The sequence below is a fragment of the Gymnodraco acuticeps genome, unplaced genomic scaffold, assembly GCF_902827175.1.
Source record: "Gymnodraco acuticeps unplaced genomic scaffold, fGymAcu1.1, whole genome shotgun sequence".
NCBI lineage: Eukaryota > Metazoa > Chordata > Actinopteri > Perciformes > Bathydraconidae > Gymnodraco > Gymnodraco acuticeps.
This window is the reverse complement of record NW_022992351.1, coordinates 1,682,022-1,708,903: the sequence shown is the minus strand read 5'-3', so window position 1 is coordinate 1,708,903 and position 26,882 is coordinate 1,682,022. Positions and strand designations below refer to the sequence as shown.

Sequence of the window (26,882 nt, the reverse complement as noted above, 5' to 3'; positions counted from 1 at the left end):
TCCGGCTCCAGAACCGGCCCATGCAGCCATGGTCCCTGCTACAGAACTGGCCCATGCAGCCATGGTCCCTGCTACAGAACCGGCCCACACAGCCATGGTCCCAGCCCCAGTCCTGGCCCCAGCAGCCATGGCTCCGGCCCCAGCAGCCATGGTTCCGGCTTCAGTACCGGCCCCAGTAGCCATGGTCCCAACTCCAGTTTCAGCTCCAGGACTGGCTCTCCGGCCGACGCCAGCTCCCCGTGTCCTGTCGGCGTACCGGCCGACTCCAGCTCCCCGAGGCCTGTCGGCGTACCGGCCGACTCCAGCTCCTCGTCTCCTGTTGGCTCTCCAGCCGACGCCAGCTCCCCGTGTCCTGTCGGCGTACCGACCGACACAAGTCCCCTCTCAAGTTCCCTCTCAAGTCCCCTCTCAGGTCCCCTCTCCAGTCTCTTCTCGAGTCCCCTTTCAAGACCCATCTCAAGACCCCTCTCAAGTCCCCTCTCAAGTCTCCTCTCGAGCTACCTCTCGAGCTACCTCTCGAGTCACCTCTCAAGTCACAGTGAATTGAGAGGTGACTTGAGAGGTAGCTCGAGAGGAGACTCGAGAGGTAGCTTGAGAGTCTCAAGCCACCTCTCGAGTCACCTCAAGTCTCCTTACAATTCAACTCTCAAGTTCCTTCTCGAGTCATCTCTCAAGTCTCCTCTCCAGTCTCCTCTCAAGTCTCCTCACGAGTCCCCTCTCGAGTCCACTTTCAAGACACTTCCCAAGTCCCCTCTCGAGTACCCTCTCGAGTCTCCTATCGAGTCCCCTCTCGAGTCACCTCTCGAGTTCCCTCTCCAGTCTCCGTTCAAGGTCCCTCTCGAGATCCCTCTCAAGGCACCTCTCGAGTCTCCTCTCAAGTTCCCTCTCAAGTCCCTACCCAATGTCCTGATGTCCTGGTCCGTTGGAGGTTCCGCTGGGGTTCCTGCCAACCCTGTGTCCTGTGCCGTTGGAGGCCCCGCCGTCTACTCTTCTGCCGGGGGTCCTGCCAACCCTATGTCCTGTGCCGTTGGTGGTTCCGCTGGGGGTCCTGCCAACTATATGTCCTGTCTCATTGGGGGTCCCGCCGACTACTCTTCTGCCGGGGGTCCTGCCAACCCTATGTACTGTGCCGTTGGGGGTCCCGCCGACTACTCTTCTGCCGGGGGTCCTGCCAACCCTATGTCCTGTGCCATTGGAGGTCCCGCCGACTACTCTCCTGCCGGGGGTCCTGCCGACCCTGTGTCCTGTCCCGTTGGGGGTCCCGCCGCCGACTCTTCTGCCGGGGGTCCTGCCCAACCCTATGTCCTGTTCCGTTGGAGGACCCGCTGAGAGTCCTGCCAATACCATGTCTTGTTCTGTTGAAGGTCCCGCCATTACCTGTCTCGCCGGGGGTCCTGCCAACTCCTGGTCCTCTTCCGTGGGGGATCCTGCTGAAGCCTGTCCCACCGGCTCTGGTTCCTGTCCGGCCGACACCGGGTCCTGCCCGGCCTCCGGAGCTGTCCCGTCAGCGCCTTCCTGCCCGGCCTCCAGAGCTGTCTGGTCTTCGCCCTCGAGCCCGGCCCTCTGAGAGCCCGGCCCTCTGAGAGCCGTGGTCTTCGCCCTCGAGCCCGGCCCTCTGAGAGCCGCGGTCTTCGCCTTCGAGCCCGGCCCCCTGAGAACCGCGGTATTCGCCTTCGAGCCCGGCCCCCTGAGAGCCGCGGTCTTCGCCTTCGAGCCCGGCCCCCTGAGAGCCGTGGTCTTCGCCTTCGAGCCCGGCCCCCTGAGTGCCGCGGTCTTCGGCCTCGAGCCCGGTCCCCTGAGAGCCGCGGTCTTCGCCCTCGAGCCCGGCCCCCTGAGTGCCACGGTCTTCGCCCTCATGCTTGGCCCCCTGACTCTTCCTGCCCCTGAGTTTGCCCGCTGTGGTCTTCGCCCCTCCATGGACTCTACCTTGCCCCCGGGCCGTCCGCCCGAGACCCCCACCTTGGACTTTGCCTTGCCCCCGGGCCGTCCGCCCGAGATCCCTTCCGGGCCCTCCGCTGTGCTCCTGGGCTGTCAGCCCAAAACCCGTCCTCCAGACCCCCTCCACCCACCCTGGTGGCCCTAGTGTTGTGTCCCTCCTCCGGTAGCTTGAGGTTTTGACTTTTGTGGGTTTTTTTTAGGGACGTCTGGAATCCGTCCCTTGAGGGGGGGGTTCTGTCACGATTCTCATGTTATGTCACGTTTGTAGTTTTGTATGTCTGGGTGTTTTGCTGTCATGTTTTCCTCCTGGGTTATTGTCTGGTCCTTCTCCCTGTGTTTTTCCTCCCATCGTTAGTTTCCCTGGTGTGTCTAGTTGTCTGATTGTGTTCACCTGTTGTCCTTGTGTTTCTCCTCCCCTGCCCGGCTGTTTCTCGTGTCGTGATCACCCCTCCCTGTATTTAGTCTTGTCTCTTCCTGTGTTCAGTGTTGGTTCGTCTTTTGTTGGTGACTGAGTTCACCGGTGAGTGTTCTGTTTTGTCTATGTTAGTTTCATTATCCTTGAAATAAAGGTTTATCAGAGTTATCTGCATTTGGGTCCTGCTTCCTTCACTCAACCGTGACAGTATGTTAAAATGCTCTTCCACATATTTATAGTTGTTTAGACTATTGTGATTCTCTTTTAACTGGATCATCTAAAAAGCCAAAAAGACAACTATATATTTCAGTTATCTCTTTTTTAAAGGAACAGCAAATGGAGGGAAAGGAAATAAAGTAATGTTATTGCCTCCTTTTATCTTGAATCATTGCCTTCAAAATTATCTGCATCCCTGGTGGTTATTTTTATTCAAAATGTATTTTCAGTCATGCAAACTGATCTATTGTCGTGTATTTTTAATTTTGTGTCCGTGTTGTTTTTAACTTTATATGTGAAATGCTACATAAGTCGAGGTTACTGCTGAATGAAAGCATCTCACTCACGTGCCTATACACACGTGCACAAGAGTAAAATGAGGGTAAGGGAAACTCCTGCACATGGTCTTCCTTCAAGCAAAACACTTGACCCCCCTTTTAGTTAATTTACCTGATGAAGATCTAAGGACCAAAATGTAAGAAGGTCTCATAAGAACCAAAGATTATTTCTGACACTTTACTGCCAGTTCATAAAAACAGTAATACATGGTCTTAGAGCAGAACAGTGAAGAAAACTGATGTTATCACATGCCATTTACAGTTTCTTGTCTACCCCTATCGTCACGAATCCCATTCAAAAGTATTCTGCCTCAGGATTGTGCGGACGTCATCCTCAGAGCTCTTTAGAGTAGTTCACAGGAGTTCTGCTTCACCGACAGCCTCTGCAGCACGTACCAGTCTGAGAGCAGCAGGGTGGAGGCAGGGGGACGTGGGCCCAGAGCTGGACCAGCCCTCGCTGCCAGACCACCTTCCTGCCACACCGGGACACAAGTAAAACGAGAGAGTGGTTTTGTATTCTGTTACATTGTGCTAGAATTAAGAACCAGTACAACATTTGTTGAAAACAATGGGACTGTGGATGCATCGTTAGGCAGTAGTTTTTCATTTTAAATTATGAGACGTGCATTATAGCCAGTGTCCCATGCATAAGATTAAACTCTTAAATCAAAGCAGCACAAATAGTCAGCTGCACTTTTTGGCAGAGTCTATAAGGCAGCTGATCTCAACATATAAGTATAAGTGTCACATGCCAAATACAACGAAGATAAATCCTCATCATTGATTAGAGTGTGGAATAATATCTTTGACAAGGGTTCTGCTCTGATGAACAGTGGCACCAAGGAGATCAGCCTCTCCTTCTCTTTTCTCCTCTCCAAACATCTCCTTTTCTATTCTCCTTTAGTCTCTCCTCTCACCTTCCCTGTTACGATTATTGTGTTATGTCACGTTTTCTATGTTGTGTTTTGGGTGTTTTGCTGTTCTCCCTGTCATGTTTTCCTCTTGTGATATTGTCTGGTCCTTTTCCCTGTGTTTTTCCTCCCGTCGTTAGTTTCCCTGGTGTGTCTAGTTGTCTGATTGTTTTCACCTGTGGCCCTTGTGTTTCTCCTCCCCTGCCCGGCTGTGTCTCGTCTTGTGATTACCCCTCCCTGTATTTAGTCTTGTCTCTTCCTGTGTTCAGTGTCAGTTCGTCTTGTGTCATGAATAGTTAGTCGGTGAGTGTTCTGTTTTGTCTTTGTTTATCACCTAGCCTTGAAATAAAGGAATTTTCACTTTAATCTGCATTTGGGTCCTGCCTGCTTCACACACCGTAACATTACGAACCGACCAAGAATGGACCCAGCGGACAGTTTGTACGAGGTGGAGTACAATTTGACATGTTTGAGGAATTACTTTAAATATGCCTCCAGTAGTGAAGAGAGGCACTCTGTTTTTTCTGCGGCACGCCAGGAGGTAACCTCAAGGCCCTGGTTGAGGGAGTTGCTACCCGAGTGGGTGGAGGACTTTTTTGGCAGCTTTGAGGTCAAACCTGATTCCCCGCCTGCCCCAGGCCCAGTCCTGGCCCCAGCAGCCACGTTTCCGGCTCCAGAACCGGACCTTACAGCCATGTTTCCGGCTCCAGAACCGGACCTTACAGCCATGTTTCCGGCTCCAGAACTGGACCTTATAGCCACGTTTCCGGCTCCAGAACCGGACCTTACAGCCATGTTTCCGGCTTCAGAACTGGACCTTCCAGCCATGATTCTGGCTTCAATTCCGGCTCCAGAGCCGGCCCATTCAGCCATGTTTCCGGCTCCAGAACCGGACCTTACAGCCATGTTTCCGGCTCCAGAACCGGTCCCGGCAGCCATGGATTCAGCTCCAGAACCGGACCTTACAGCCATGTTTCCGGCTCCAGAACCGGACCTTACAACCATGTTTCCGGCTCCAGAACCGGACCTTACAACCATGTTTCCGGCTCCAGAACCGGCTCCAGAACCGAACCTTACAGCCATGTTTCCGGCTCCAGAACCGAACCTTACAGCCATGTTTCCGGCTCCAGAACCGAACCTTACAGCCATGTTTCCGGCTCCAGAACCGGACCTTACAGCCATGTTTCCGGCTCCAGAACCGGACCTTACAGCCATGATTCTGGCTTCAATTCCGGCCCCCGCAGCCATGGTTCCAGACCCAGCTCTGGCCCCAGCTCCCCTCTCCAGTTTCCTCTCAAGTCCCCTCTCGAGTCTCCTCTCAAGTCACCCCTCCAGTCCCCTCTCGAGTCACCTCTCGAGTTCCATCTCTAGTCCCTTCTCGAGTCACCTCTCGAGTTCCATCTCTAGTCCCTACTTAAGTCCCTCCTCTAGTCAATTCCCTAGTCCCATCTCTAGTCCCTCCTCTAGTCACTTCTCGAGTCCCCTCTCCAGTCCCCTCTCGAGTCCCCTCTCCAGTTCCCTCTCGAGGTCCCTCCTCTAGTCCCTGCTCTAGTCCCTCCTTTAATCCCTGCTCTAGTCCCTCCTTTAGTCCCCTCTCTAGTCCCTTCTCGAGTCCCCTCTCGAGTTCCCTCCTCTAGTTCCTCCTCTAGTCCCTCCTCTAGTCTCCTCTCGAGTCCCCTCTCGAGTTCCCCCTTGGTTCCCCTCTCGAGTCTCCTCTCGAGTCACGTCTCAAGTCCCTACCCAATGTCCTAGTCCGTTGGAGGTTCCACTGGGGGTCCTGCCAACTCCATGTCCTGTCCTGTTGGAGGCCCCGTCGACTATTCCTCTGCCGGGGGTCCTACCAATCGTATGTCTGTCCCGTTGGAGGTCCCGCCGTCTACTCTCCTGCCGGGGGTCCTGCCAACCCTTTGTCCTGTGCCGTTGGAGGTCCCGCCGTCTACTCTCCTGCCGGGGGTCCTGCCAACCCTTTGTCCTGTGCCGTTGAAGGCCCCGCCGACTACTCTCCTGCCGGGGGTCCTGCCAACCCTTTGTCCTGTCCCGTTGGAAGTCCCGCCGTCTACTCTCCTGCCGGGGGTCCTGCCAACCCTTTGTCCTGTGCCGTTGGAGGCCCCGCCGACTACTCTCCTGCCGGGGGTCCTGCCAGCTCCTTGTCCTGTCTCGTTGGAGGTTCCGCCGACTACTCTCCTGCCGGGGGTCCTGCCAACCCTTTGTCCTGTGCCGTTGGAGGCCCCGCCGACTACTCTCCTGCCGGGGGTCCTACCAATCGTATGTCTGTCCCGTTGGAGGTCCCGCCGTCTACTCTCCTGCCGGGGGTCCTGCCAACCCTTTGTCCTGTGCCGTTGGAGGTCCCGCCGTCTACTCTCCTGCCGGGGGTCCTGCCAACCCTTTGTCCTGTGCCGTTGAAGGCCCCGCCGACTACTCTCCTGCCGGGGGTCCTGCCAACCCTTTGTCCTGTCCCGTTGGAAGTCCCGCCGTCTACTCTCCTGCCGGGGGTCCTGCCAACCCTTTGTCCTGTGCCGTTGGAGGCCCCGCCGACTACTCTCCTGCCGGGGGTCCTGCCAGCTCCTTGTCCTGTCTCGTTGGAGGTTCCGCCGACTACTCTCCTGCCGGGGGTCCTGCCAACCCTTTGTCCTGTGCCGTTGGAGGCCCCGCCGACTACTCTCCTGCCGGGGGTCCTGCCAACCCTTTGTCCTGTCTCGTTGGAGGTCCCGCCGTCTACTCTCCTGCCGGGGGTCCTGCCAGCTCCTTGTCTCGTTGGAGGTACCGCCGACTACTCTCCTGCCGGGGGTCCTGCCAACCCTTTGTCCTGTGCCGTTGGAGGCCCCGCCGACTACTCTCCTGCCGGGGGTCCTGCCAACCCTTTGTCCTGTCCCCTTGGAGGTCCCGCCGTCTACTCTCCTGCCAGGGGTCAGGCCAGCTCCTTGTCCTGTCTCGTTGGAGGTCCCGCCAACTACTCTCCTGCCGGGGGTCCTGCCAACCCTTTATCCTGTGCTGTTGGAGGCCCCGCCGACTACTCTCCTGCCGGGGGTCCTGCCAACCCTTTGTCCTGTCTCGTTGGAGAACCCGCCGTCTACTCTCCTGCCGGGGGTCCTGTCAATCCTATGTCCTGTGCCGTTGGAGGCCCCGCCGACTGCTCTCCTGCCGGGGGTCCTGCCAATCCCATGTCCTGGTCCTCTTCCGTGGGGGATCCTGCCGAGGCCTGTCCCACCAGCTCCGACACCGGGTCCTGCCCGGCCTCCGGCGCTGTCCTGTCAGCGCCTTCCTGCCCGGCCTCCGGAGCTGTCTGCCCTCGAGCCCGGCCCCCTGAGAGCCACGGCCTTCGCCCTTGAGCCCGGCCCCCTGACTTTCCCGGCCGCGGCCCTCGCCCTCATCCCTTGAGGGGGGGGTTCTGTTACGATTATTGTGTTATGTCACGTTTTCTATGTCGTGTTTTGGGTGTTTTGCTGTTCTCCCGGTCATGTTTTCCTCTTGTTATATTGTCTGGTCCTTTTCCCTGTGTTTTTCCTCCCGTCGTTAGTTTCCCTGGTGTGTCTAGTGTCTGATTGTTTTCACCTGTGGCCCTTGTGTTTCTCCTCCCCTGCCCGGCTGTGTCTCGTCTTGTGATTACCCCTCCCTGTATTTAGTCTTGTCTCTTCCTGTGGTCAGTGTCGGTTCGTCTTGTGTCATGACTAGTTTGTCGGTGAGTGTTCTGTTTTGTCTTTGTTTATCACCTAGCCTTGAAATAAAGGAATTTTCACTTTAATCTGCATTTGGGTCCTGCCTGCTTCACACACCGTAACATTCCCATCACCTTTTCATTGGTCCCACATGTAAATATTCAGCATCAAAGGGCACCGTGGCACCGGCTGGGTGGCCACTAGCTTCTCATTTCCTCTCCTGCTCTGCAGCCATTCAGTGGTGGCGTGCTCCGTCAGGGCTGAGCGGACCCCAGGGAGCTCACCAGAAGCCTGTGCTCGGCGCTCACCGTCGCTTCCTGCTCATTTAAGAGAGCCCTCAGAATGGAGCACCATTGTCCTGGCTGTTATCTGATGGCCCCAGACAAAGCCAAGAGCCTGGGTGACCGACCCCCCCCCCCCCCCCCCCCCACCCCCACCCCCCTCCCCACCACCACCACAACCTCACCGCTGTGCTTAGGCTCTCCTGATTTGTAATTTATGTTTTCCATAAAACATGTCAATAGTTAAGAAAGGAGCCCCGCTAACACTGATAGATGCATTAAAGTACTACACATTTAAAGCAAATCCATAGTACAGACAGACCACACAGACATGATCAGAATATTTATTAAATATTTATTAGTGCTGTGGCAGAACCTGATCCAAACTAGTCGAGCCAAATGTAGGTAGATTTGACTGACAAGGCCTGTAGACTGATGAACTAACTGAATTTGACTTATTGAGCAGGAACACATAGGTAACATAACAGTGAGTGTTTTGAGTTTTACTTTTAAGAATGGAAGCGCAAATCATTCTGCTTTGATGACATGTCAAGTCAAGTCATGCATCATGAGAGACAACAGGCTTGAAAATGACAATGACAAGGCAAACATGGATCACATAAAAAGAAGAAAGAGATGAAACAGCTGGAAGTCAAATACATACTGTTTAAGTGTGAAGATCCTGTATGACCTGGACAGATTCAGCCTTAATTGCAGGACAAACAAAGGAGACGTATGTTTCTCTGCAGGCGGTTGGCAAGAAAGTCCAACATACTCTACTGTCCCGACAGTATCACCAGTTTGAGGTAGGGCTTCCAGCTCTATCACATGAAACAAAACCTTCATCTGCTCGTCTTGATGCGGTCTGTCCCGAGAGGTTAATTATGACAGGATCGTCTCGTTCACACATTTACTTTGACAGATGTTTTGTGTAAATAATTGATGAGTGGGACCACCAAACACACTGTCAGTGTTACCCAGTGATAAGTAATGCTTAAAGGGCACCTTTCTCCATTCTTTAAGTCTTAAATGCATTCATTGAATTAAATGTCTCTATTATAATCTGCAGTTTCCTTTCAAGCAAAGATGTTTTGTAAAATGTATTAAAGCAGATTTCTTTAAACATATATCTTACTCAACATGTTCAGGTTTTCATACTCTGCAAGAAAACTGCAGGGAGTCCAATGTGAACACTGGAAATGCAGGAGCTGCTGGTTTTATGATTTTCTCCAGCACCTGCTTGACTAAAGGACTTATTGCCGTAGGCCCTAAAATTTGAATAGGAGCAATAATGTTTTAGGGTAGCTTTATAATTCAAGAGATTTCTTTAGAAACACACAGGAAATGCTGCTGAGACGTTTTCTATCAGTCTGAAGTACTCACATTTTAATTAAGACCTGTGTCATTTCTTTGTTTTATCCATCTGTATAGCACAACATTACTAATTCAACTTAATCATATGACAACCTTCAATAGCATGCTCTCTTAAACCATTGAATTGCATAGGAAAATCGACCCCTCAAAAATAAGGCAGAAACATCAATTACTTTATCAAGATCAATTGGTTGGCTAGACGTACCTATTTTGTCAACCAAATGAGGTAGTTCCATGTGACTTTGTATGACAAACCATGTTATAATCCTAATAATCAGCTTTGTCAATCTCCATGGTTTGTTATATTCCTTACAAGAAAAAGGAACACATTTCCAGACTTTCAGTGTGTTGATTATGATTTATATCATGTAGAGATTAAAGGGCAAACATATGCCTGCTTTTCATGGTACTGTCAACCACTTTTTACACACACTTATAAAGTGTCAGGCAACATGTAGAAATGTTCTATTTAGCAACCACTACATTGCTACATTTTGCAACAATGCACAAGACAGAAACATTTAGAAACAGAACGAATGCTGATATTTGGGGAGAGCAGTAACAATATGGTAGCAGTGTCCTCTTGTGGAGTGAGGTGGTAAAGCAAATACACCATCGTTTTCTCTTCCACATCTTAAACCAGCTTTTGCTCTGCCGTTTTATTTTTCTGTTTGCCCCACGCACACACAGAGGCAAGGGGGTTTCCTATAGAGACACCATTGTGTGTGCTGTATCAAAGGGAGATTTGTTAAAGGAGCTTTGGTGCCGTGATATCGCCCACATCAGTCAGGGCTGCCCGTGCAGATGCCTGCGACCGGGGGGTTGGGGGGGCTGAACTGAACTCTCTACCTGATCAAATTTCATCCTGACCTCACAAGAGAGACTGTAACAGCAGAGGGGAAACAATGAGAGCCAGCAAGGGCCACATTTAAGCTGACTTTGAGGAATAACTAATAGATCAACCCCCTTCTTACAATCTGTAAATTGGGTGTAAATATTTGCCGTCTGAAGAGATATAATCCAGTAACTGTAAGTCTTTAGTGTCTGTATCAAATGTTTTGCCTCCTCAAAAGCCCTCTCTAGTGGAGAGGCAATGAACTGTGTGCTACGAGTGTGGTGTAATAGAGTTAGAATTGATAGAAGAATATTACTGAGGAAAACAGATAAAATCATCCTAATATTTTGATGTTATTGATTCGTTTCAAATCAAAATGACACACGCTAAGTGAAGAAATGATTCAGTTACACTGACAGCAAAGAGATGTCAATCTGACATGTCTATCTGTCCCAATGTTACATATTGAATACATATTATCACAGTAATATAATGTGGAAAACTCATGGAAATTATGTCAGAAGTAACAGAACCACAAAATGCTAGTATTTGTCGGCATGGATTTTTGAGCATTATAGACAATCGTTTTTAAAGTGACTGCTTGTTAGGAATGTTGTGGATTTTTATAACAGAATCTAAAAAAGTATTAATGGGAAAATGTTTAAAAGTGCTATGTATTAAGAGTAAATAATGTGATATCAATTTGGTTCAAGTGGCCATCAATATATAAATACCTGGTCGAAAAATATATGAACCAGCATATTGTAATGCATTTATAGCACTTAGTTGCATTTATTTATTCTCTACAAAAATAAAGGCAATATTTTATTTTGCTTCCTCAGCCTTAATGAATTTTTATTTCAGAGAAATACCAGTGGCATGAGATCTTAAATAAATCAGTCAAATTAATTGAGGGAAAGGAGGTAATCCAAACCATTTTCAAAGCGTGCTTTGGAGTGCAGTCCAATAACACATAAGCCTGTTTTACCTGCGCAATCAGAAAGCACAGGACTCAGACATTAAAGTCCTGATGTACAAGTAAATATATTAGATGAGAAAACGGAAGCTCATAAAACAACTGAAGAACACTAACTCAAACTGATTCCTCCATCTAGATCTCCCTACTTTTTCCTCTCTTCTTTTTTGAAGATCAAGCAATGGCAAAAAGTTGAATAATTCTGCTTCTTTGATCTACACACAAGTGAGAGTTCATTTACATTTTTGATTTTTTTCCCCCCCTCCTTTCTGTAAGAGTGCCAGCATCAAGATTTACCTTGGTGTGCAAATGTGCTGGAATAGGTTAAAAGGAAATCTCGCTGCTCTCTCAAAGCACAAGTGCAGATGTTATGAAGTTAATTAAAAATTTAGCAATTAGTTTCTCCCGTCCCAATTTAGGCTGCATCAAATAGAAGAAAACAGACGGGAAAATGACTTATGAGAGAAGTCCATGCAGTCTGTCTTCTCACACGCACGTCAACAAGGAGGAACACTTCTGTAATGTAAAATTCAGGATGAAACACCTTTGCAATTTTTCAGACAGGAGGTATCATTAATAACTATATTCAATCCTGTGAATGTGTATTGAACTCACATCAAATGTTAACTCATGATTATAATCTATAATGAAACTCCCTTATTTCTTTATCTCCAAATCTGTAAGAGTATGATGTTACTGAAGACTCAGAGTCCAGTCAGTTATCATCTAGTTTTCCAAAGACATTTCACTCAGCCTGCCTCATTTAGAAGATTAAAGCCTCCCCCCAATCCACCAATCTTCCCTACAAGTAACCGGTTTTATCCATGTTTACTAAAATTGCATCAGTATGTTGACATAGGCTTCGTATCTTCTACCAACTCTTCGATCTCCTCCCAAATAATAGTGCCATCCACAGAAAGGATGTCAAGTCTCAAGGTGCTGCACACCCCTCTCCACTCCCCCTGTGTGGATGCGGCTCCAGGAGGGGAGCAGAGGGAGGTGGGGGTAGCTTCTACGCAGGTGTTGCAGCTGCATTCGTACATAATTCCTTTCTGTGCGAGCAGTGCTCAGCGTTAGCCTCTCTGTGCTGCTTCCCCCCAGTGGGACCCCTCCTCCACTGAGTGATATTACAAGCGGCAGCCGTGCGCCTCTGATCTACATGCGCTGGGCTCCCTCCTGGTCCTGGGTGAATAGCACTTGACTTGTTCAATTTGTTTAGAAGCCGCGTTCGACGCTTTGAAGCCACACATTTTAGCATAAATCATAACCTGTCTCCTTGCTCACAACTGCTTTGAAATGCAACATCTGCTTTTGAATCCCCTGCTTTACAATTAGTTAGGCAACATCAATAGATTGACTCCCTATAATTTTTCTTGATAATGAACTGCTTTGTACACGTGCAAGGGCATTAGTGGGGGGCCCATTTGATTTTTTTCAAGGCCAAGGTCCTGAGACAGATCTGTCCTCATCACCCTCACCACGCCGCTGCGGTGTGAAGTTCCTCAACTGCTCAGCTTGTCCTGACTACAACCAGACACACGTGTTCAATTGGGTTACCCTACATGGTAACCTACTTAGGAAGTGTCATGGTTGTGGGGCATGTTACCGGGCCATGTTGTTTACTCTTTCATCACACTCTTCAGGTTCCCTGTTTGTTGGTTTGTTTTGCAAAGCACAGCCTTCTGTTCAGCTGTGGGAAAAGTGCGGAATCAAAGTCCCGGAGAGCAGCCCAACGTTGACACTGATAAGCTTGGCCTGTCACTATCCGTTTGTCTGAATGACATTGATGTTCAGGTTGGATCTCTGGAGGAAGAAGCACATGCAGAACCCAGGTGCATATGCTACTGCTGCTGTGTGCCGAAGGAAGAAAAGTATAGCAAGTTTGCTTAATGAAGTTTGTACAGTTCAAAAGTGAATGTATTGAATGAAAGGGAGTACACACAATATTAGCGGTAGTAGTAGTTGCTCAATATACTGAACCAAAGTGGAAACTCACAAAAAAACGAATCCATCAGTCAGAGACCTCTCATCAGCTGCATTAAGAATTCTTTTTGCAGGTTGAAGGGGAAAATAACAATCCCAAAGATTTTATTTTCAAAGGCAGGTATTTGATCAGTAGTCATCAATTAAATTTACTGAGGTGCAAATTACACCACAAGGATTAGATGAAAGAGCCTCTGTGTCATTTTCTCCCCTCCTCCTCAAAGCTTGGCTTGGTTTGCGGTACACACAAACAGCAGGCTGATCCCTGGCATGGTGGTGACAGGGTGACACTTCCCCTCACATTACGCAGGCTGAGCTGACTGAGGGGCTTAACAGATAGTGGCATCACAGGCGTACATTTACAAATAAATCTACTGCTCTGGCTGTGCGGCACTCCTCTGCTCATGTAGCCCCTTGTACCTCCGCTCTGCATTTCAGATTTCAGCTGGATCCTTGCCATAAGTCACCAGTTACCATACCGACATCCCTCTTCCCAGATGGCATTTTGGGGGCTTCCTGGGTAATATTTATGAAATGGGGTCCATGACTTTGAAGGTATGTTCTTAACCTTACGAAAGGCCTTCTGCACAGACATCAATTACACAATAATCTTCTTGTGAGGTTAAAGAAGGTTAACATGTTCATGAAGCAGAGCATTAGTGACTATCCATTCTTTTTGATAACTCCTGTGATTTTTTCCCTGTTTCCTTCTGGAGTCAGTCCCCCCACTGAGTACAGCAGTGTAGATCAGACGGCATTATCAAATGTGACAGGTGCTCACATCTCCCACAACCACAAACAAAGCAATAAGATCAATTGGCAGGGGTCTCTGGATGCTACAATACCCACATTGATTTTGTGGCTGTTGATGATATTGTCAAGTGTTACAGCTAATTATTTACCTCTGTTCATCTTTGTCTAAACGCGTTAGGAAACACTTCATGATTGATAAGCCCATTGTTTCTTTTGTCTCTGCGTTTGCTTTTTTATTATTCATTTTATGTGGCATTGTACAGACAGGCAATTGTAGGGAATTCATCTTTTTAGGGAATCTACACAGCAAACCCTATGAATAAACAATTATTTTTTCCTGGTAAATTAGTTATCATTAATTTTAAATGTTGTGTTGGGATATGTATTAACATAAACGTATTGTGCTCAGAAAAGGTGCGACAGTGGATACTTTAGGCACCAACAGGAAATTCACAGAGGATGACAGACGACTGACAGACACACTGCCAGTGTCTTTTATTAAACAGCCATCAGAAGCAAACATGTATATGGTATAAGTAAATATGAACATACAACTAAACAGGACAACAAAGTTAGGCAAGATAAATAGCAAAGTGTCATATATGTGTATACCAACAACAACTATACAAACATACAGTATCTATATGTAGATTAAATTGTTGTCTACATATGATGCTGGAACCAGCAGCAAAATAGCTTAGTTTAGCTTAGCTTCGTTTAGCTTCGTTTAGTTTAGCTTAGTTTAGCTTAGCTTAGCTCTTCTTGGCTTAATTTAATGACTGGAAATTGGTGGTAAGCTAGCATGGGTCTGTGGGAAGGTAACAAAGTCCACCTACCATAATGTGTACGGCTCACAAACTTATATAGGAACACAGTCTCACGGCATTTCGTGTTATAGTCACAAAATGAATCTATTAATTCGTGTTCACCAACAACGATTTTAAAAGCAATGTAAATAATAACAAATTGGAAGGAAAAACAGATTTAAAAAATACAGATTTCAGTATTCTGACACAGAACGATTTTAGAAGCAATGTATTTATATTGGTAGTATGTTTCGTGCCTGCAACAAATAATAACAAATTAGAAGGAAAAAAAGATGACAAAAAAACACAGATTTCAGTATTCTGAGGCACTGAGCTCCATTTCCTTTCCTCGCGGACGGCAACAAAACTCCGACATTATACAATTTAAAATAAAAGGGATATGGTTAGGCTTAGGGTAAGATATTGAGTAAGAAAATGTTTTTATGAACCACACAGCTTCTGGTATTCCAAGACCCGACTGGACAGAAATACTTGGTGCAGGCACGAAACACACTAGGCTACCAATAGAAATGCATTGCTTTTAAAATCGTTCTGTGTGACACGAAAAAAAGGGGAAAATCGTGTTGGTGAACACGAATCAATAGATTAAATTAATTTCGTGACTATAACACGAAATGCTGTGAGACTGGGTTATATAGTGATAGTTCTTGAGGGTCTGGTCATAACAATACTCTTATATTTCTTCATAGTAACTTGCCATAAACTGACGGTTCTTTTCTTTTTGTTTATTTATATTTTTTGTGAAGATGTTTCTATCGTTTTTACAATAGCTTTTTCACGTTATTTCCATTCTTTATGCTAACTGGCTGCTGCCTCCATCTTCATAATGACTCTGTAACAGTGTGCTGTAAACCACACTTGAAGCTTTACCAGTAGCAGTGTCACGTAATATCTCCTGATTGACTACACGTCTTTTCATGCTACAAGTCTCTCTTTCAGATCAAAAGCCATATTTTATAGGCCGAAACCTTCAAAGCATGTCATATCCTGTAGAGATGATGAAATTATTATGAAGCACTGTGAAAGTGACATTTGGCAGATGGACTGTATTCATCTTTATCACTGCAGAGTTCCTGTACTACTTTCCTTAGATAAAACATGAACCACATCCTCTGCCTAGAATTTGAGACTGTGACAAGTGTTTTAGCACTGATATATAAGTGAAGTGACTGAAACTTGAGTCCATTAGACCAAAAGTTTTGTGTTTTCATTTTGTGAGACAAAGTTGCCAGGCAATTCAACATTTTGTAAAATATGTTGCATGTTTAAACGTATTGACTTAACTTGGGCTGCCTTTGTAATGATTTTAGTACACTTCTTTATAAGTGTAAAGGAAATATCAGCTCATGTTATACAACATTGCCACAAAGGTGAAAAAGGAAGGAATTTCTTCAATCCATTTCTTTTATATGTACTTCCCAAACCCCCTACATCTTCCCTGGATCTCTCTCCCTCTCTCTTTCTCCCCTTTCGTCTTTCGTCTCTGGGAGTATGGGTGCATGTCAAGTGATTGTTGAATTGAAATATTGATGTGGAGTATCAAAGCGTGGCGTAGCACTCCTGTGTTTCCAGAACTAACCACGAAGCGCTTTGATCAGATACTCCTGTGATCTGACTTCTGAAGTTGTTAAGAGTGCTGGAAAACAAAATGCAAACAAACTTCAAGTGCTCTTGGTATTGATAAAAGTTTTCTTTGACAAGTGGGGATGTGTGCTGTCTGCCCAAGACTAGAGATTTGGGGGTTTTTGTACATGCTAATGGACAAGAGATGAGGGAATTATTGTAGTTTGCTACTTCTCACAAGCCTACAGATGTAAACTGTGGGAATCAAAACGAAATCCTGCTGTGATACCACGGCATGAGAAGTAATGAAAACATATTGCAATTCTGAGATTTGTGATTTAATTTTTGTTATTTTTTTAATTATGCATGTTAGGATTTGTTTGCAGCAGAAAAAAGCTTAAAATAAATATAGAGTGATAACAGCTTAAGATATCCCGTTGAGATATGTTTAAATATATTATTTAATTAATTATGAATTGATGTTTAAAGTATTTTCCTGATATTGAAATACTCTCCAAATATAGAAATACATATATTCATACAAAATAACTGAATGATTTGAATGAACTGATGTATTCCTTCAGAATGTATTCATTTTTGCATAACCTGCATTTACCTTTGTGGCAGAAGAAGACGTTTTTATCAGTTTATCCATCTCCTTCTTCCAAATAAATAAACATTTGTATTTAAGATGAGTTTTAGTAAAAAAGTATGGATTGCCAGACATGAAACAGTCCTCAACAATAGTTCACAGATGGAGGAGGACTTGATCTGCTCAGATGACGAAGCACAACAGAAGAAATAACATGATGTGACTAATGTGAAAAGTTTCCACATTGCATCCTGATCGATGTGATTTCTCCAATGCACTACTGAGGGGGCGCATTAGATTTAGTAAACCTTATCAATGTGCCTGATTGTGAGCATCAATGTCTCTTTAGTATCTCTCTGCCCCCTCCCTTTGAAACACTAACACACACATTTCTAACTCAATAGGAAACAGGAAAGAGACTCCTGAATGAGCTATCAGATTGTTGCATTGTAAAGTCCAGCTGTTGGTGCTGCTGCTCATCCCAATGAAACTGAGTGTCATGGTAATTACGGCCCATCTTGTCCTGTCTTGGATTTGAATGGTTAAAGAGTGAAGCACTTCAGTTAGAAGCAGGCTTTTCATGCTGTCTGTCTCATCCATTAGGCTGCATTTGTCACATGAGGGCAATTGAGTCAGCACGGTGCTGTAAAATTGGCTTTTTGACATGGCCACCAGTACAAAAGCCGCTTTCCTCTGCGGCTGCCCTTTCGAGTGCAGATGGTCAAGACAGCTGGGACAATTTAGTGATCTGAGGCTTTTAAACTGCCCCCCAGGCATGATAAAAACAGCTTGAGCAGCCACTCGCATATTCTACGTTCTGAGCTTAAGAGTAAGATTATGTTTGCAACAAAAACAGCACCATTTGTTTTTTGTTGTGGGCAAAATGACTTAAAACTCAGGTGATTTCAGATCATTAAACTCCCTGAAAAACACTGTTGTTATATGTGCTCTTTTTTCTTGAGCTAATTTTCTGTTTAGTAATAGGTGCATAAAAGTGTCTGCATCGCCTTGTTGGGATGTAGCCTGTGTTGGTTTTTGAAGTTGAATTTTCTGGTAGCCACCCAGTCAGAGCAGCCTGCAGTGTATGACGGAGGGAGCGGGCCTGATTAGCAGCAATCTCACCAGCTGTTTAATGAACACAGGGACCTCTTTCTCTGGAAATGAGTTTTCCCTTGAAAACTGTGCAAGCCGTATCCAGGTCTATTTAAATGAGGTAACATGGGGAAGGTAAGCACCACCACATGAGCATTGTTTTCACAGTTCAAAGTGAGGAGAGAGTACTTTGCACTTCAAAGCCACTCATCTGGGAGGCAGTACAGTGGGGGTGGGGTGGGGTGGTGTGGGGGAGAGGGGACAGGAAATAAGAATCAGGGTAATTAACAACTTCTGCTCCGTAATAAACCAGAGACACAGCAAACCTCTGCTTCCAAGATACACTCCTATTTTCATGTCCTCCGATCTTTCTTTACTACGGGTTTCTTTCATCCTAAATGTTCACTTTCATTTGGAATTAGACTATTTTCCGCAATGCTGTTGGAGTTACATCACATGTATTAATATTTGCATAAGGAATTTGTTTCAAACTAAATCATGTTATTGATTTATTATTTTAAATGCATGTGTTTTATATGTTTGTTTTTTTATTCCTACATTTCGAGCGAGAGCTATTAGGAAACACTTTGAAATTATAATTAATTAAGATAGATCTTTCCTATTGCTTTTCCTAAATCTAATATAATTGCATATGCTTTAACACTCTGTAAATATTTTTTAGAGTCTTCATTTTCATTTCTTCTTTCCATAACAGTTTTTTTTAGATTTGCTCAATTTTGTTACTATATGAAGGAAAAAAAAGTGTGTGATTTTAGCACGCTGCAGCTGAAGTCTGCACGTCAATAAGAGCATGGACTAATATTTTGTTTTAAAATGAGCTGTCTCTCTGTCAAGGACATCATTTAAAATGCATCCTGTCGTATCTGCTCTCACACTAATAACTTTAAAAAGTCCTGAACCAAATACAGTTTACTGACCATCTTCAATACCTTTAATTATTTGTAACTGTCAAGTAAAAATTACTAAGACATTGAATACAAACACCTTTACGTTTGTGCCCAAACTGAGATTTTTTTTTAAGTTAATGTATTTCTAATTCTAACTGGCTCCTCCTTAAGGCATGTTTATTTAAGGATCACAGACTGTGAAACAGGGAGCAGTGGGTAAGTGAGGAACCAGGAATTTACATGAGAAGCAGGTTCCCAGCCTGGATTTAAACTCTTAACATTGTAATGGTGAACAGACTTACAGAATGAGATTAAGCCTCAATCTGCATTTAATGGAGAAGATCTGAAGCGGCCTCTACTTGAACTCTGAAATGTGAGAATGTCACACAGGGCAGCCTATTTGACATGTCACCCACTGGTGAGAACTCAGAGGCTTTGATTGAGTTTGATCAGTTAGCTTTGTGAGGGAAAATACTGTCACTGTGTTCATGGTGTGTGAGCCTTACGCCTGCTAGGCCGGGAACTGCCTGCCGACAAACAAAAAGTGTCTTATGTGACATCTGGAGAAAATACCAAACAATGGAGTAAACTGCTGTCAATGTAAATATTAATTGTTGTCCAAAACAGTTCCTAATCATCAATAATATTACTGTTAACATCACCTAAGCAAAAACATGCATTAACTCAAACTCACATTGTAAAATGTCCAATTTGACCATATCTAAAGTGCAAGTGTGAATCTATGGTTACAGGAAATTAAGTAAGAAAATGAACACTTGTTTTGCCATTTTTCTATCCTTTGTTGCATGACGTTATGCAAGATGTGAGGATACAAAGGAAAAAGTACTTTTTTCCCCTCCTGTAAGTATGAATGTATTGTTCCCATACCTCTGTTTGTTTGCATATAATGTTGACTGTAGATTGCCAACGTTTTCATTCAAAACTGCATCACTGGTTGTTGCCAAAAATATAAAATCCATGTATCTACTATCTTTACTTGAATTCCCACAGTGGATTTGAAGCTGCATGTAAAAACTCCCATAGTGGGAAATATTTGACTACGTTGGCTATTTTAATCTTAGAGTTTATCACAGTCTCAGCATATTGTGGTTCTAAATGTAGAAAAAGAAAGTTGCTGAAACACTAAACAATTTGAAATGTTTTTTCAAAATCATGCATGCACCTTTTCTTTATTTAAAGAAGTGGAAAATACCATGGGATGTCCGGAGAAGTTCAAACTCTCAATTTAGATATCACAGGAAACCTCTTATCATGCTTTCTTTTTTCAGAACAATTGGAGGAGGAGTCAACACTTGAGGTCAGCATTTGGTTGAAATTGAGTGAAATGATGAGTAGCCCACCCCTTCACCTAACAATCCCCCCCTCCTTCCACCCTCACATCTCCCCTCTATTGACTCGCTCTCCTGCATCATACTGGAGACCCCGTTGAGAGGATCTTTTCACTCTATAAAGAGAAGATGCAGCTCAGGCGCTTTTGAGATGATCGCAAGGATTTACTGCGCGCCTCTCTGCCTCTAACTTCAGACCTCTCTGCTCCAACCGCAGATTGTCTGGACTGCTCGCACACTGACAACAATTACCTGGCGGACTGAGGGACATTTCAGTGACGCGGGATATTTCAGTCTACTTTCCCAAGGAGTCATCCGAGAGCATCTTTTCTTCTCTTCTGCACCCGAGCTGTAGTTGAGACTTTGTGCTTCGTGCCTCTCGGCGCAGTTTGTGTTGCAGGTGCGTGGAGGAGCGCGAGGACAGATGGCTGCGCTCGCGATACAAAGGACTGACAACTTTTTGCACACCTTCTTACAGGTTTGTTGTTTAATCATATATTTGAGCTTTCTATTATTTGATTTAGTGGTGGTGATAGTCACCGCTCGGCAACTTGTGTGTATTGAAATAATATGCTTCACAAGATTGAACTGTGTGAAGATGTAAGCTTATCATAGTGGTAGAATTGAAAATTGAAAAATCGGAGTTCCAGAAAAGACAGAAAAACCCAATTAGGGTTATTTAAAAGTTTAAAATGTATCTTTCTTTCAAACTTCTTTGCTCAGATATAGTGCCAATATCCTATGATAGTGTAATAAAAATTAGGTCATATTATTTTTAAATGAATGAAGATTTAATACTTGGACTTGTCTTCAGTGTGGCTTATGATGTATTTTTGTGTATCACCAAACAGGACAGGACGCCCAGCTCCTCCCCAGAGGGAGCCCCCAACGCCCTGTCCTTCCTGGCCACCACCTGTAGCCAGGCCTGGCAGGTGGGGGGTGCGATGGGCTCAGAAGGTTCCCAGTTCCCCTACGAGAGCACCGTCAGCTCCACAGCGGGGATGTTCCAGCTCTGGAGCAACGAAATGGCGCCCAGCTCAGCCCTCAGCACACACCAGATGACCTTCACGGTGCCCAAGGTGCAGTTTCCCGGACACATGCAGCCTAGTCTGGGTCACCATCATCATCACCCCCATCATCACCACCACCATGAGCTGCCTCTCACCCCTCCGGCTGAACCACCTTCTTCTTACTCTTTTGAACTCTCCCCCGTCAAAGTGCTGTCCTCACAGTCGCAGACCACCGGCTCCTATTACCCTCAGCACAACAGTGTGGCACAAAACTTCCCCAGCTTCCTCCAGAACCCCTCGGCCCGGCATCACCTGCCCGGAGGCCATATGGACGAAGGGCAGCAATGGTGGAGCCTACCTCAAACCAACGCCACCCCCTCCAACCATCACTTCTCTCTGGGCAGACAGCTGGTTTTGGGCCACCAGCCACAGATAGCTGCTCTTCTCCAAGGCACCTCCAAAGGCCTCCTGAGCTCCACACGCCGCTGCCGCCGCTGCAAGTGCCCCAACTGCCAGGCAAATGGAGGGGGGTTAGAGTTTGGAAAGAAGAGACTGCACATCTGCCACATCCCAGAGTGTGGCAAAGTGTACAAGAAGACCTCTCACCTCAAGGCACATCTGCGCTGGCACGCCGGGGAGAGGCCCTTCATCTGTAACTGGCTCTTCTGCGGGAAAAGCTTCACCCGTTCAGACGAGCTACAGCGGCACCTCCGCACACATACCGGGGAGAAGCGCTTTGGGTGCCAGCAGTGCGGCAAGAGGTTCATGAGGAGTGACCACCTCTCCAAACATGTGAAGACCCACCAGACCAGGAAGAGCCGGTCTGCGCAGCCTTCACAGAGCACGGACCCGCTGCTCACCAATATCAAGAGAGAGTAATCCACCATTCCACAATAATAATCAACTATGAACAGACTGTGTTACACTTACTGCCATAGGTTTGCACTAGAGGGTGAGCATCAAGCTCCCCGAATATCTTCTGTTGTCGAAGCCCTACTTTTGACTTCAAGTAGTACCGTGAAAATATATTTAGAGACCATCTTTAAAAAGGTTATCATGTTCTTTTTGAGGCAAGGCAGCTTTAAAGATGAATTGAAGTTCCTTTTCAGTGATATTTCAAGAGTTGTGCTGAATTTTGTCTACTTCAAAATGCCACAAAAAACTATTTCTCCTGAAACAAGAAAGGTATTGTGCCTTAAATACTTGTTTAAATTTGAACTGATAGGAAAATGGAAAAATCTTAAACATTAATTTTGTAAATATTTTGTGAAGGATGTGCCAGACATAAGCGAGTTCCACAAGGTTTACCTTAATATGTCCATATTATCATGTTCAAAATAAATGTATGCCTTACAGCAGAAGGTTGCTGAATAGAAAACTATAATTTCGGCTCTTGAGAACAGGTTTAAAATGGAAAGAGCTTCTGTTGCTGTTAATTAGCTTTGTTTTCTCCAAAACAAACCCTAATTTGTCAGCTTCAAGGTAGGATCTTTTTTGAAATGTAAGTCTTTGATCTACAGATTTCTGTGAAGTACCACGGCTTCAGATTAGCAAACATTTTAAATGTTTCAATTCTTTGTAAATTATGTATAAATATCATGAACACTTTTATTATGGTTATGGCCGCATGTACATTTTAATAAACATTGTCTTTGCTGAAACGTACACTGTTTCCAATTATGTTATTGTCTTACCTTTAAATACAGTATCTGTGACTGACAGTGAAAGTTTTTTACCCTCTTAGCTCATACAGTAAACGTGTGAATTTCCGATGCCCCGGAGCTCCTAAAGATCTAACATTTTATTTAAATGATAATCTGATGGAATTCAGAATACAAATGCTGCATGCCTTTGTTCTGTTGGTGTGAAGGAAGAAGCTCCTAAAGAAGCCCTAACATGGTGGGCTGTTCAAAGATTCTCACACCTCAAAGTAAATACTCGATCCATTGATGGGGCTGTTTGTCTCGCCTGCTGCAATCAAGTTCACAGTCATGTGGCTTTTAATGAGTGTTTTCTTTCTCTCAATGGAGAAGATTGAGTCAACAGATGCAACAGAGGGCACTGGAGAGGAATTCCCTGTGAATGGGACCCCTGTTGCTGAGACCCCCTCAGTGGTGACAGGAACTCCCTTTGATTTTGCACCCTTGTGAAAGTTAATACCCCTTCCCCCCCTCCTCCATATATCACAGCCGTGTTACGATCGGCCTTGCTTTACTGCCCAGAAAGGGGCTTTATTCAGAGGCCAGCCAACCAGATGTCTGCTCATCCAGGGGTTTCTTTTCTTTGTTTTAATCCTGTTTGAACTTTCTGCAAGGGGGATGCTACAGCAAGCAAAATGCATTGCCTTTGTCTTCGTCAGAGGTTCCCAAAGGTAGAGTCAGAGGACCATGGCCTATGGCTAATAAAACTACTTTAGTTGCACTTTTAGTTAAATGAATACAAAATAAAAACATATTGAGTATGTGTCATTACCTCAGAATATAAAAATCCACAGCCACACAAAGATACGTCTCTGTGGGCAATAAAAGCAGTTATTTTAGAGAGAAACATAAACACCACACCCATTTTCATAAAGACTTTTTATTTGATATGATACAACAGTCAGTCAAACATGATGGCATTCACAAACCCTCTCCTGGTGTTGGTGTCTTTCTGGTTCTCCGTAATGGTTTTGCTTTGTATTAAAGAAAAACTGCCTGATCAGTCATTCCCATGAAACAGACAGTTTACATTAACTTCAGATGTATTTTGTGAGATGGTTCCACTCATATCTCACCTTGCAGTTCATTATATGTAGTTTATTACTGGGTTTTGGACAGATCATTGAGCAGCTTTTGCTTGATTGTGAGCACTGAAACATGAGGCCTCTTGATCTTTGGTGCAGCTGTATGATCAAACTTAAGTGGAAAGCCTTGTGGGGACCTCTACTGGCCACAGAGAAGAACGCTTATATAGTGACTAAATAGCCTCATTCATTTACTTGCTTCCCTCTGTGTGATTTAGGCGTTACGATCCAGATAGTAACACATATATCTATGATTAATTTGTAAGAGTACAGGCAAACTGAACTATAAGATGGACTTTTATTAATCCCTCGTGGGGAAATTGTTTCTCTGCATTTGACCCATCATAGTGTTAGGAGCAGTGGGCTGCCCGGGGAGCAGTGTAGGGAACGGTGCCTTGCTCAGGGACACCTCGGTAGCACTTGGTCTTGCAGGGACTTAAACTGGTGACCTTCTAGTTGCCAAGCCAAGTCCCTATCGACTTCGCCACCACCGCCCTATAAGTAAGAGCATGAAATACTTGAGTGGCGAGCTACTGTTTTTTGGCACTGTTGTCTGAGGAAGAGCATGCAGATCCACCAGCATCACTCTGTTTATCCAGCAACATCTTATCCTTCATTTTAACCAGCTGAAACGGTAACACTTCTTGGCATACCTGTCTTTCTTCATCTTACAAGTGGAAATGTATGATTTCCTTTATGGTATGCACTGTACAGTATTTAGTCCATGAGGGCAAAAGCTAAACAGAGATTATAGAAATGGTGCACAGCCTTGACATGACAACAGTGGACTAATAAAACAATTCATATAAGTTCAAACCAATGCACTTTTAAGGGTGTTTTCCCCCAAAATCACAGGTTCTCTGCCTAGAACGAAAGATCTGTGTAAAGCAGCATTGTGTCAGTCAATCACAACAGAGATGTTTCATGCAACACTTTGGGTCAGCACAGCAGTCCCTTTGAATGCACCTACTGTATCTCGCAACTCCTCAGGAGTTGCCCAAAGAGAGAAAAAGTATTCTGAAGTGACATCATTCCCACAGAGAACCTCTCGGGGCTCACTCACGCCTTTTTTGTCCAGATCAAACGAGGGCCGGTCAAACAGAATAAGAGAGCACCCAGGAGCTCTCAGCTATGTAGCAAGACAGAAACGTCTTCACTTTCAGATGAAATTCCACTGGCGTGTTCAGATCAAGTGTTCTGCCTTTCCTATACAACACAAACAGCAGTTGTCAGCAGGGGAATGACAAAATGTAGTAATGTGGCTGTACTTGTCTTTACAATGGGGCATCAGAAAAAAACCATGTTTATGAAGGATATTTACCAAAGATACAATAGGAGCTACTGCCACTCCTTGCACACTTTCATGCTTACAAACACATCCACACATTGTTGCATAAACAAACATTCAGGCACACATGTAACTCCAGTGACCGCCCCAAATAGGAATGGATATTTCTTCATCAAACAAATTCCCCTTGCCCTTTGAAAGAGAGAAGATATTCAATCTCTCAAAAAGGTAGAAAGCACAAATTGTCATACCAGTATCACTGGGTAGTGGGTACTGTCAATGGACACTCAAAAGTGGCCAAGGCTGCCCATTAAATGGCTCCCTAAAAAAGTAATTTCATAGTTTCAGCCAATAATTCCTTCATATGTTCCCTCAGGTTCCTTCAGTATCCTCCATAAGTTATGACTGAACCAGGTAAGGGTCCAGCCTGGCATTAACAGACAGTGGAGAAGTATTCGTGTCTCCTCAGTTGTGGCGTTAGCTGCTGTCCTCCTGCCCCAGGAGACAGAGAGCCTCAGAGTTCATAGGTCGTCCTCAGCAAGCTGAGCCAGGTTGCTGGGGCGACGTCCGGCCGAGGGGCCCGACAGTGGAGCCTGGCTCCCAGCATCAGCAGGCGGCCCCCTCCGGCAGCCCTCTCCTGCTCTCTGCTGGGGATAGAGGGAACATTCATCACAACGTACTTCCATGTACTGCACATATTCACTCATAATACTGTAGGTTCACTTTTATATCAAACAAGAAACTTAATTTAACGCAATTTTCCAATTAAACCTGCAGTCTGAAAATGCATTGGCCCAGGTCCGTCCTTTCATCCCAGCACAAGTATGGGAAACCATTTTCTGGCTTTGATAGGCATCTCTCTCTGACTTCCTCGTCTGGCTCAGCTAGCTTCCTGTTTATTATGTACCGAGCCTATCCAGCCTGAGTAAACAGTGGGAAGTATGGAGAACAACAACTGATGGGCTGTCAACACTGAGGACATCAGCCCAGTGATGACAGAGGGAGACGTCACTAATGGTAATGTAAAGCCCAACAACAGGATGCTGCCATTATTGACTGGCCAGATGGTTAAAACTACAGGGTAAAGGCAGATAGGCGTGAAATGGAACCTTGTTGTATTTTGTGTAAAACAGAGATGTGGTAATTTCCCGTCTTTGTATTCAACTAACTGAAACCAGCACAGCTAAAAGTTAATCAGTTTCCTTCAGAACTTTCCAGATATTTATCGATTCCCTTTTCATCCAATAGGGGGATAAGTAAATGGGGCGAAGCCTGCGAGCTAGTTCAGGCAGTCAACTCGAGCACTTATGCTGCATTCATACATAACGCCCCTTGCTTATTGCTTGCTGCTGCTATTGCTGCAGCTACTTCCACACTTCCATGCTTCCACATCGGTGCTGCTTGCCTGCCCCACCACCACCCCAGCTTCCACCTGTAGGCTCTGGGGTTAGTTATTTAATCATCACTCATCGGGCTATGTATATCTGTGGAGTGATGAGGCCCGAGCCTAGACGCCAAACTCAACTATATGCTGCTTCTAATAAACATGTTAAAGAAACACATGAGTTGTCTGACTGAACTCTTCTTATGATTAAAAAAACCCTTCACTGTATTTGTGTCTTAATAAATGGTTAACATATATTTTGTCTTTCATCTTTTAATTACCCTAATGAGCACAGTGGAATGATGGTAAGATGTTGTACAATAGCCCATTATTCCCTATGTGGTTAACTTCCTGTTTTGTCATTAATCATCCCACTGCTGGTGTTGAATAATGACTACGATACAACCC

At 45.3% G+C, this 26,882-nt stretch overlaps 2 protein-coding genes across 4 annotated transcripts in view; one reads left to right on the top strand and one right to left on the bottom strand.

Annotated features, from left to right (window-relative positions):
• The first annotated feature begins 20,050 nt into the window (after window positions 1–20,050).
• sp5l (Sp5 transcription factor-like) lies at window positions 20,051–22,682 on the top strand. Its single transcript, XM_034208932.1, has 2 exons — window positions 20,051–20,485; window positions 20,859–22,682. The coding sequence occupies exons 1-2, from the start codon at window positions 20,432–20,434 to the stop codon at window positions 21,894–21,896; spliced, it is 1,092 nt and encodes a 363-aa protein (XP_034064823.1). The 5' UTR covers window positions 20,051–20,431; the 3' UTR covers window positions 21,897–22,682.
• An 899-nt stretch (window positions 22,683–23,581) lies between these two features.
• The window catches only part of arhgef25a (Rho guanine nucleotide exchange factor (GEF) 25a), a 47,747-nt gene continuing 44,446 nt past the window's right edge, over window positions 23,582–26,882 (bottom strand). For 2 of the 3 annotated variants that reach the window (XM_034209488.1, XM_034209490.1), the window contains one exon: window positions 23,582–25,737. In XM_034209488.1, coding sequence (XP_034065379.1) covers window positions 25,612–25,737 — 126 coding nt within the window. In that variant the 3' untranslated portion in view covers window positions 23,582–25,611. The remainder of the gene's footprint in view (window positions 25,738–26,882) is intronic. The other variant, XM_034209489.1, reaches the window with a different exon arrangement.

Coding starts and splice junctions, on each gene's coding strand:
- sp5l (XM_034208932.1), top strand. CDS start 20,432: ATGGCTGCGCTCGCGATACAAAGGACTGACAACTTTTTGCACACCTTC. Junction 20,486..20,858: donor TTTTGCACACCTTCTTACAG/GTTTGTTGTTTA, acceptor ATCACCAAACAG/GACAGGACGCCCAGCTCCTC.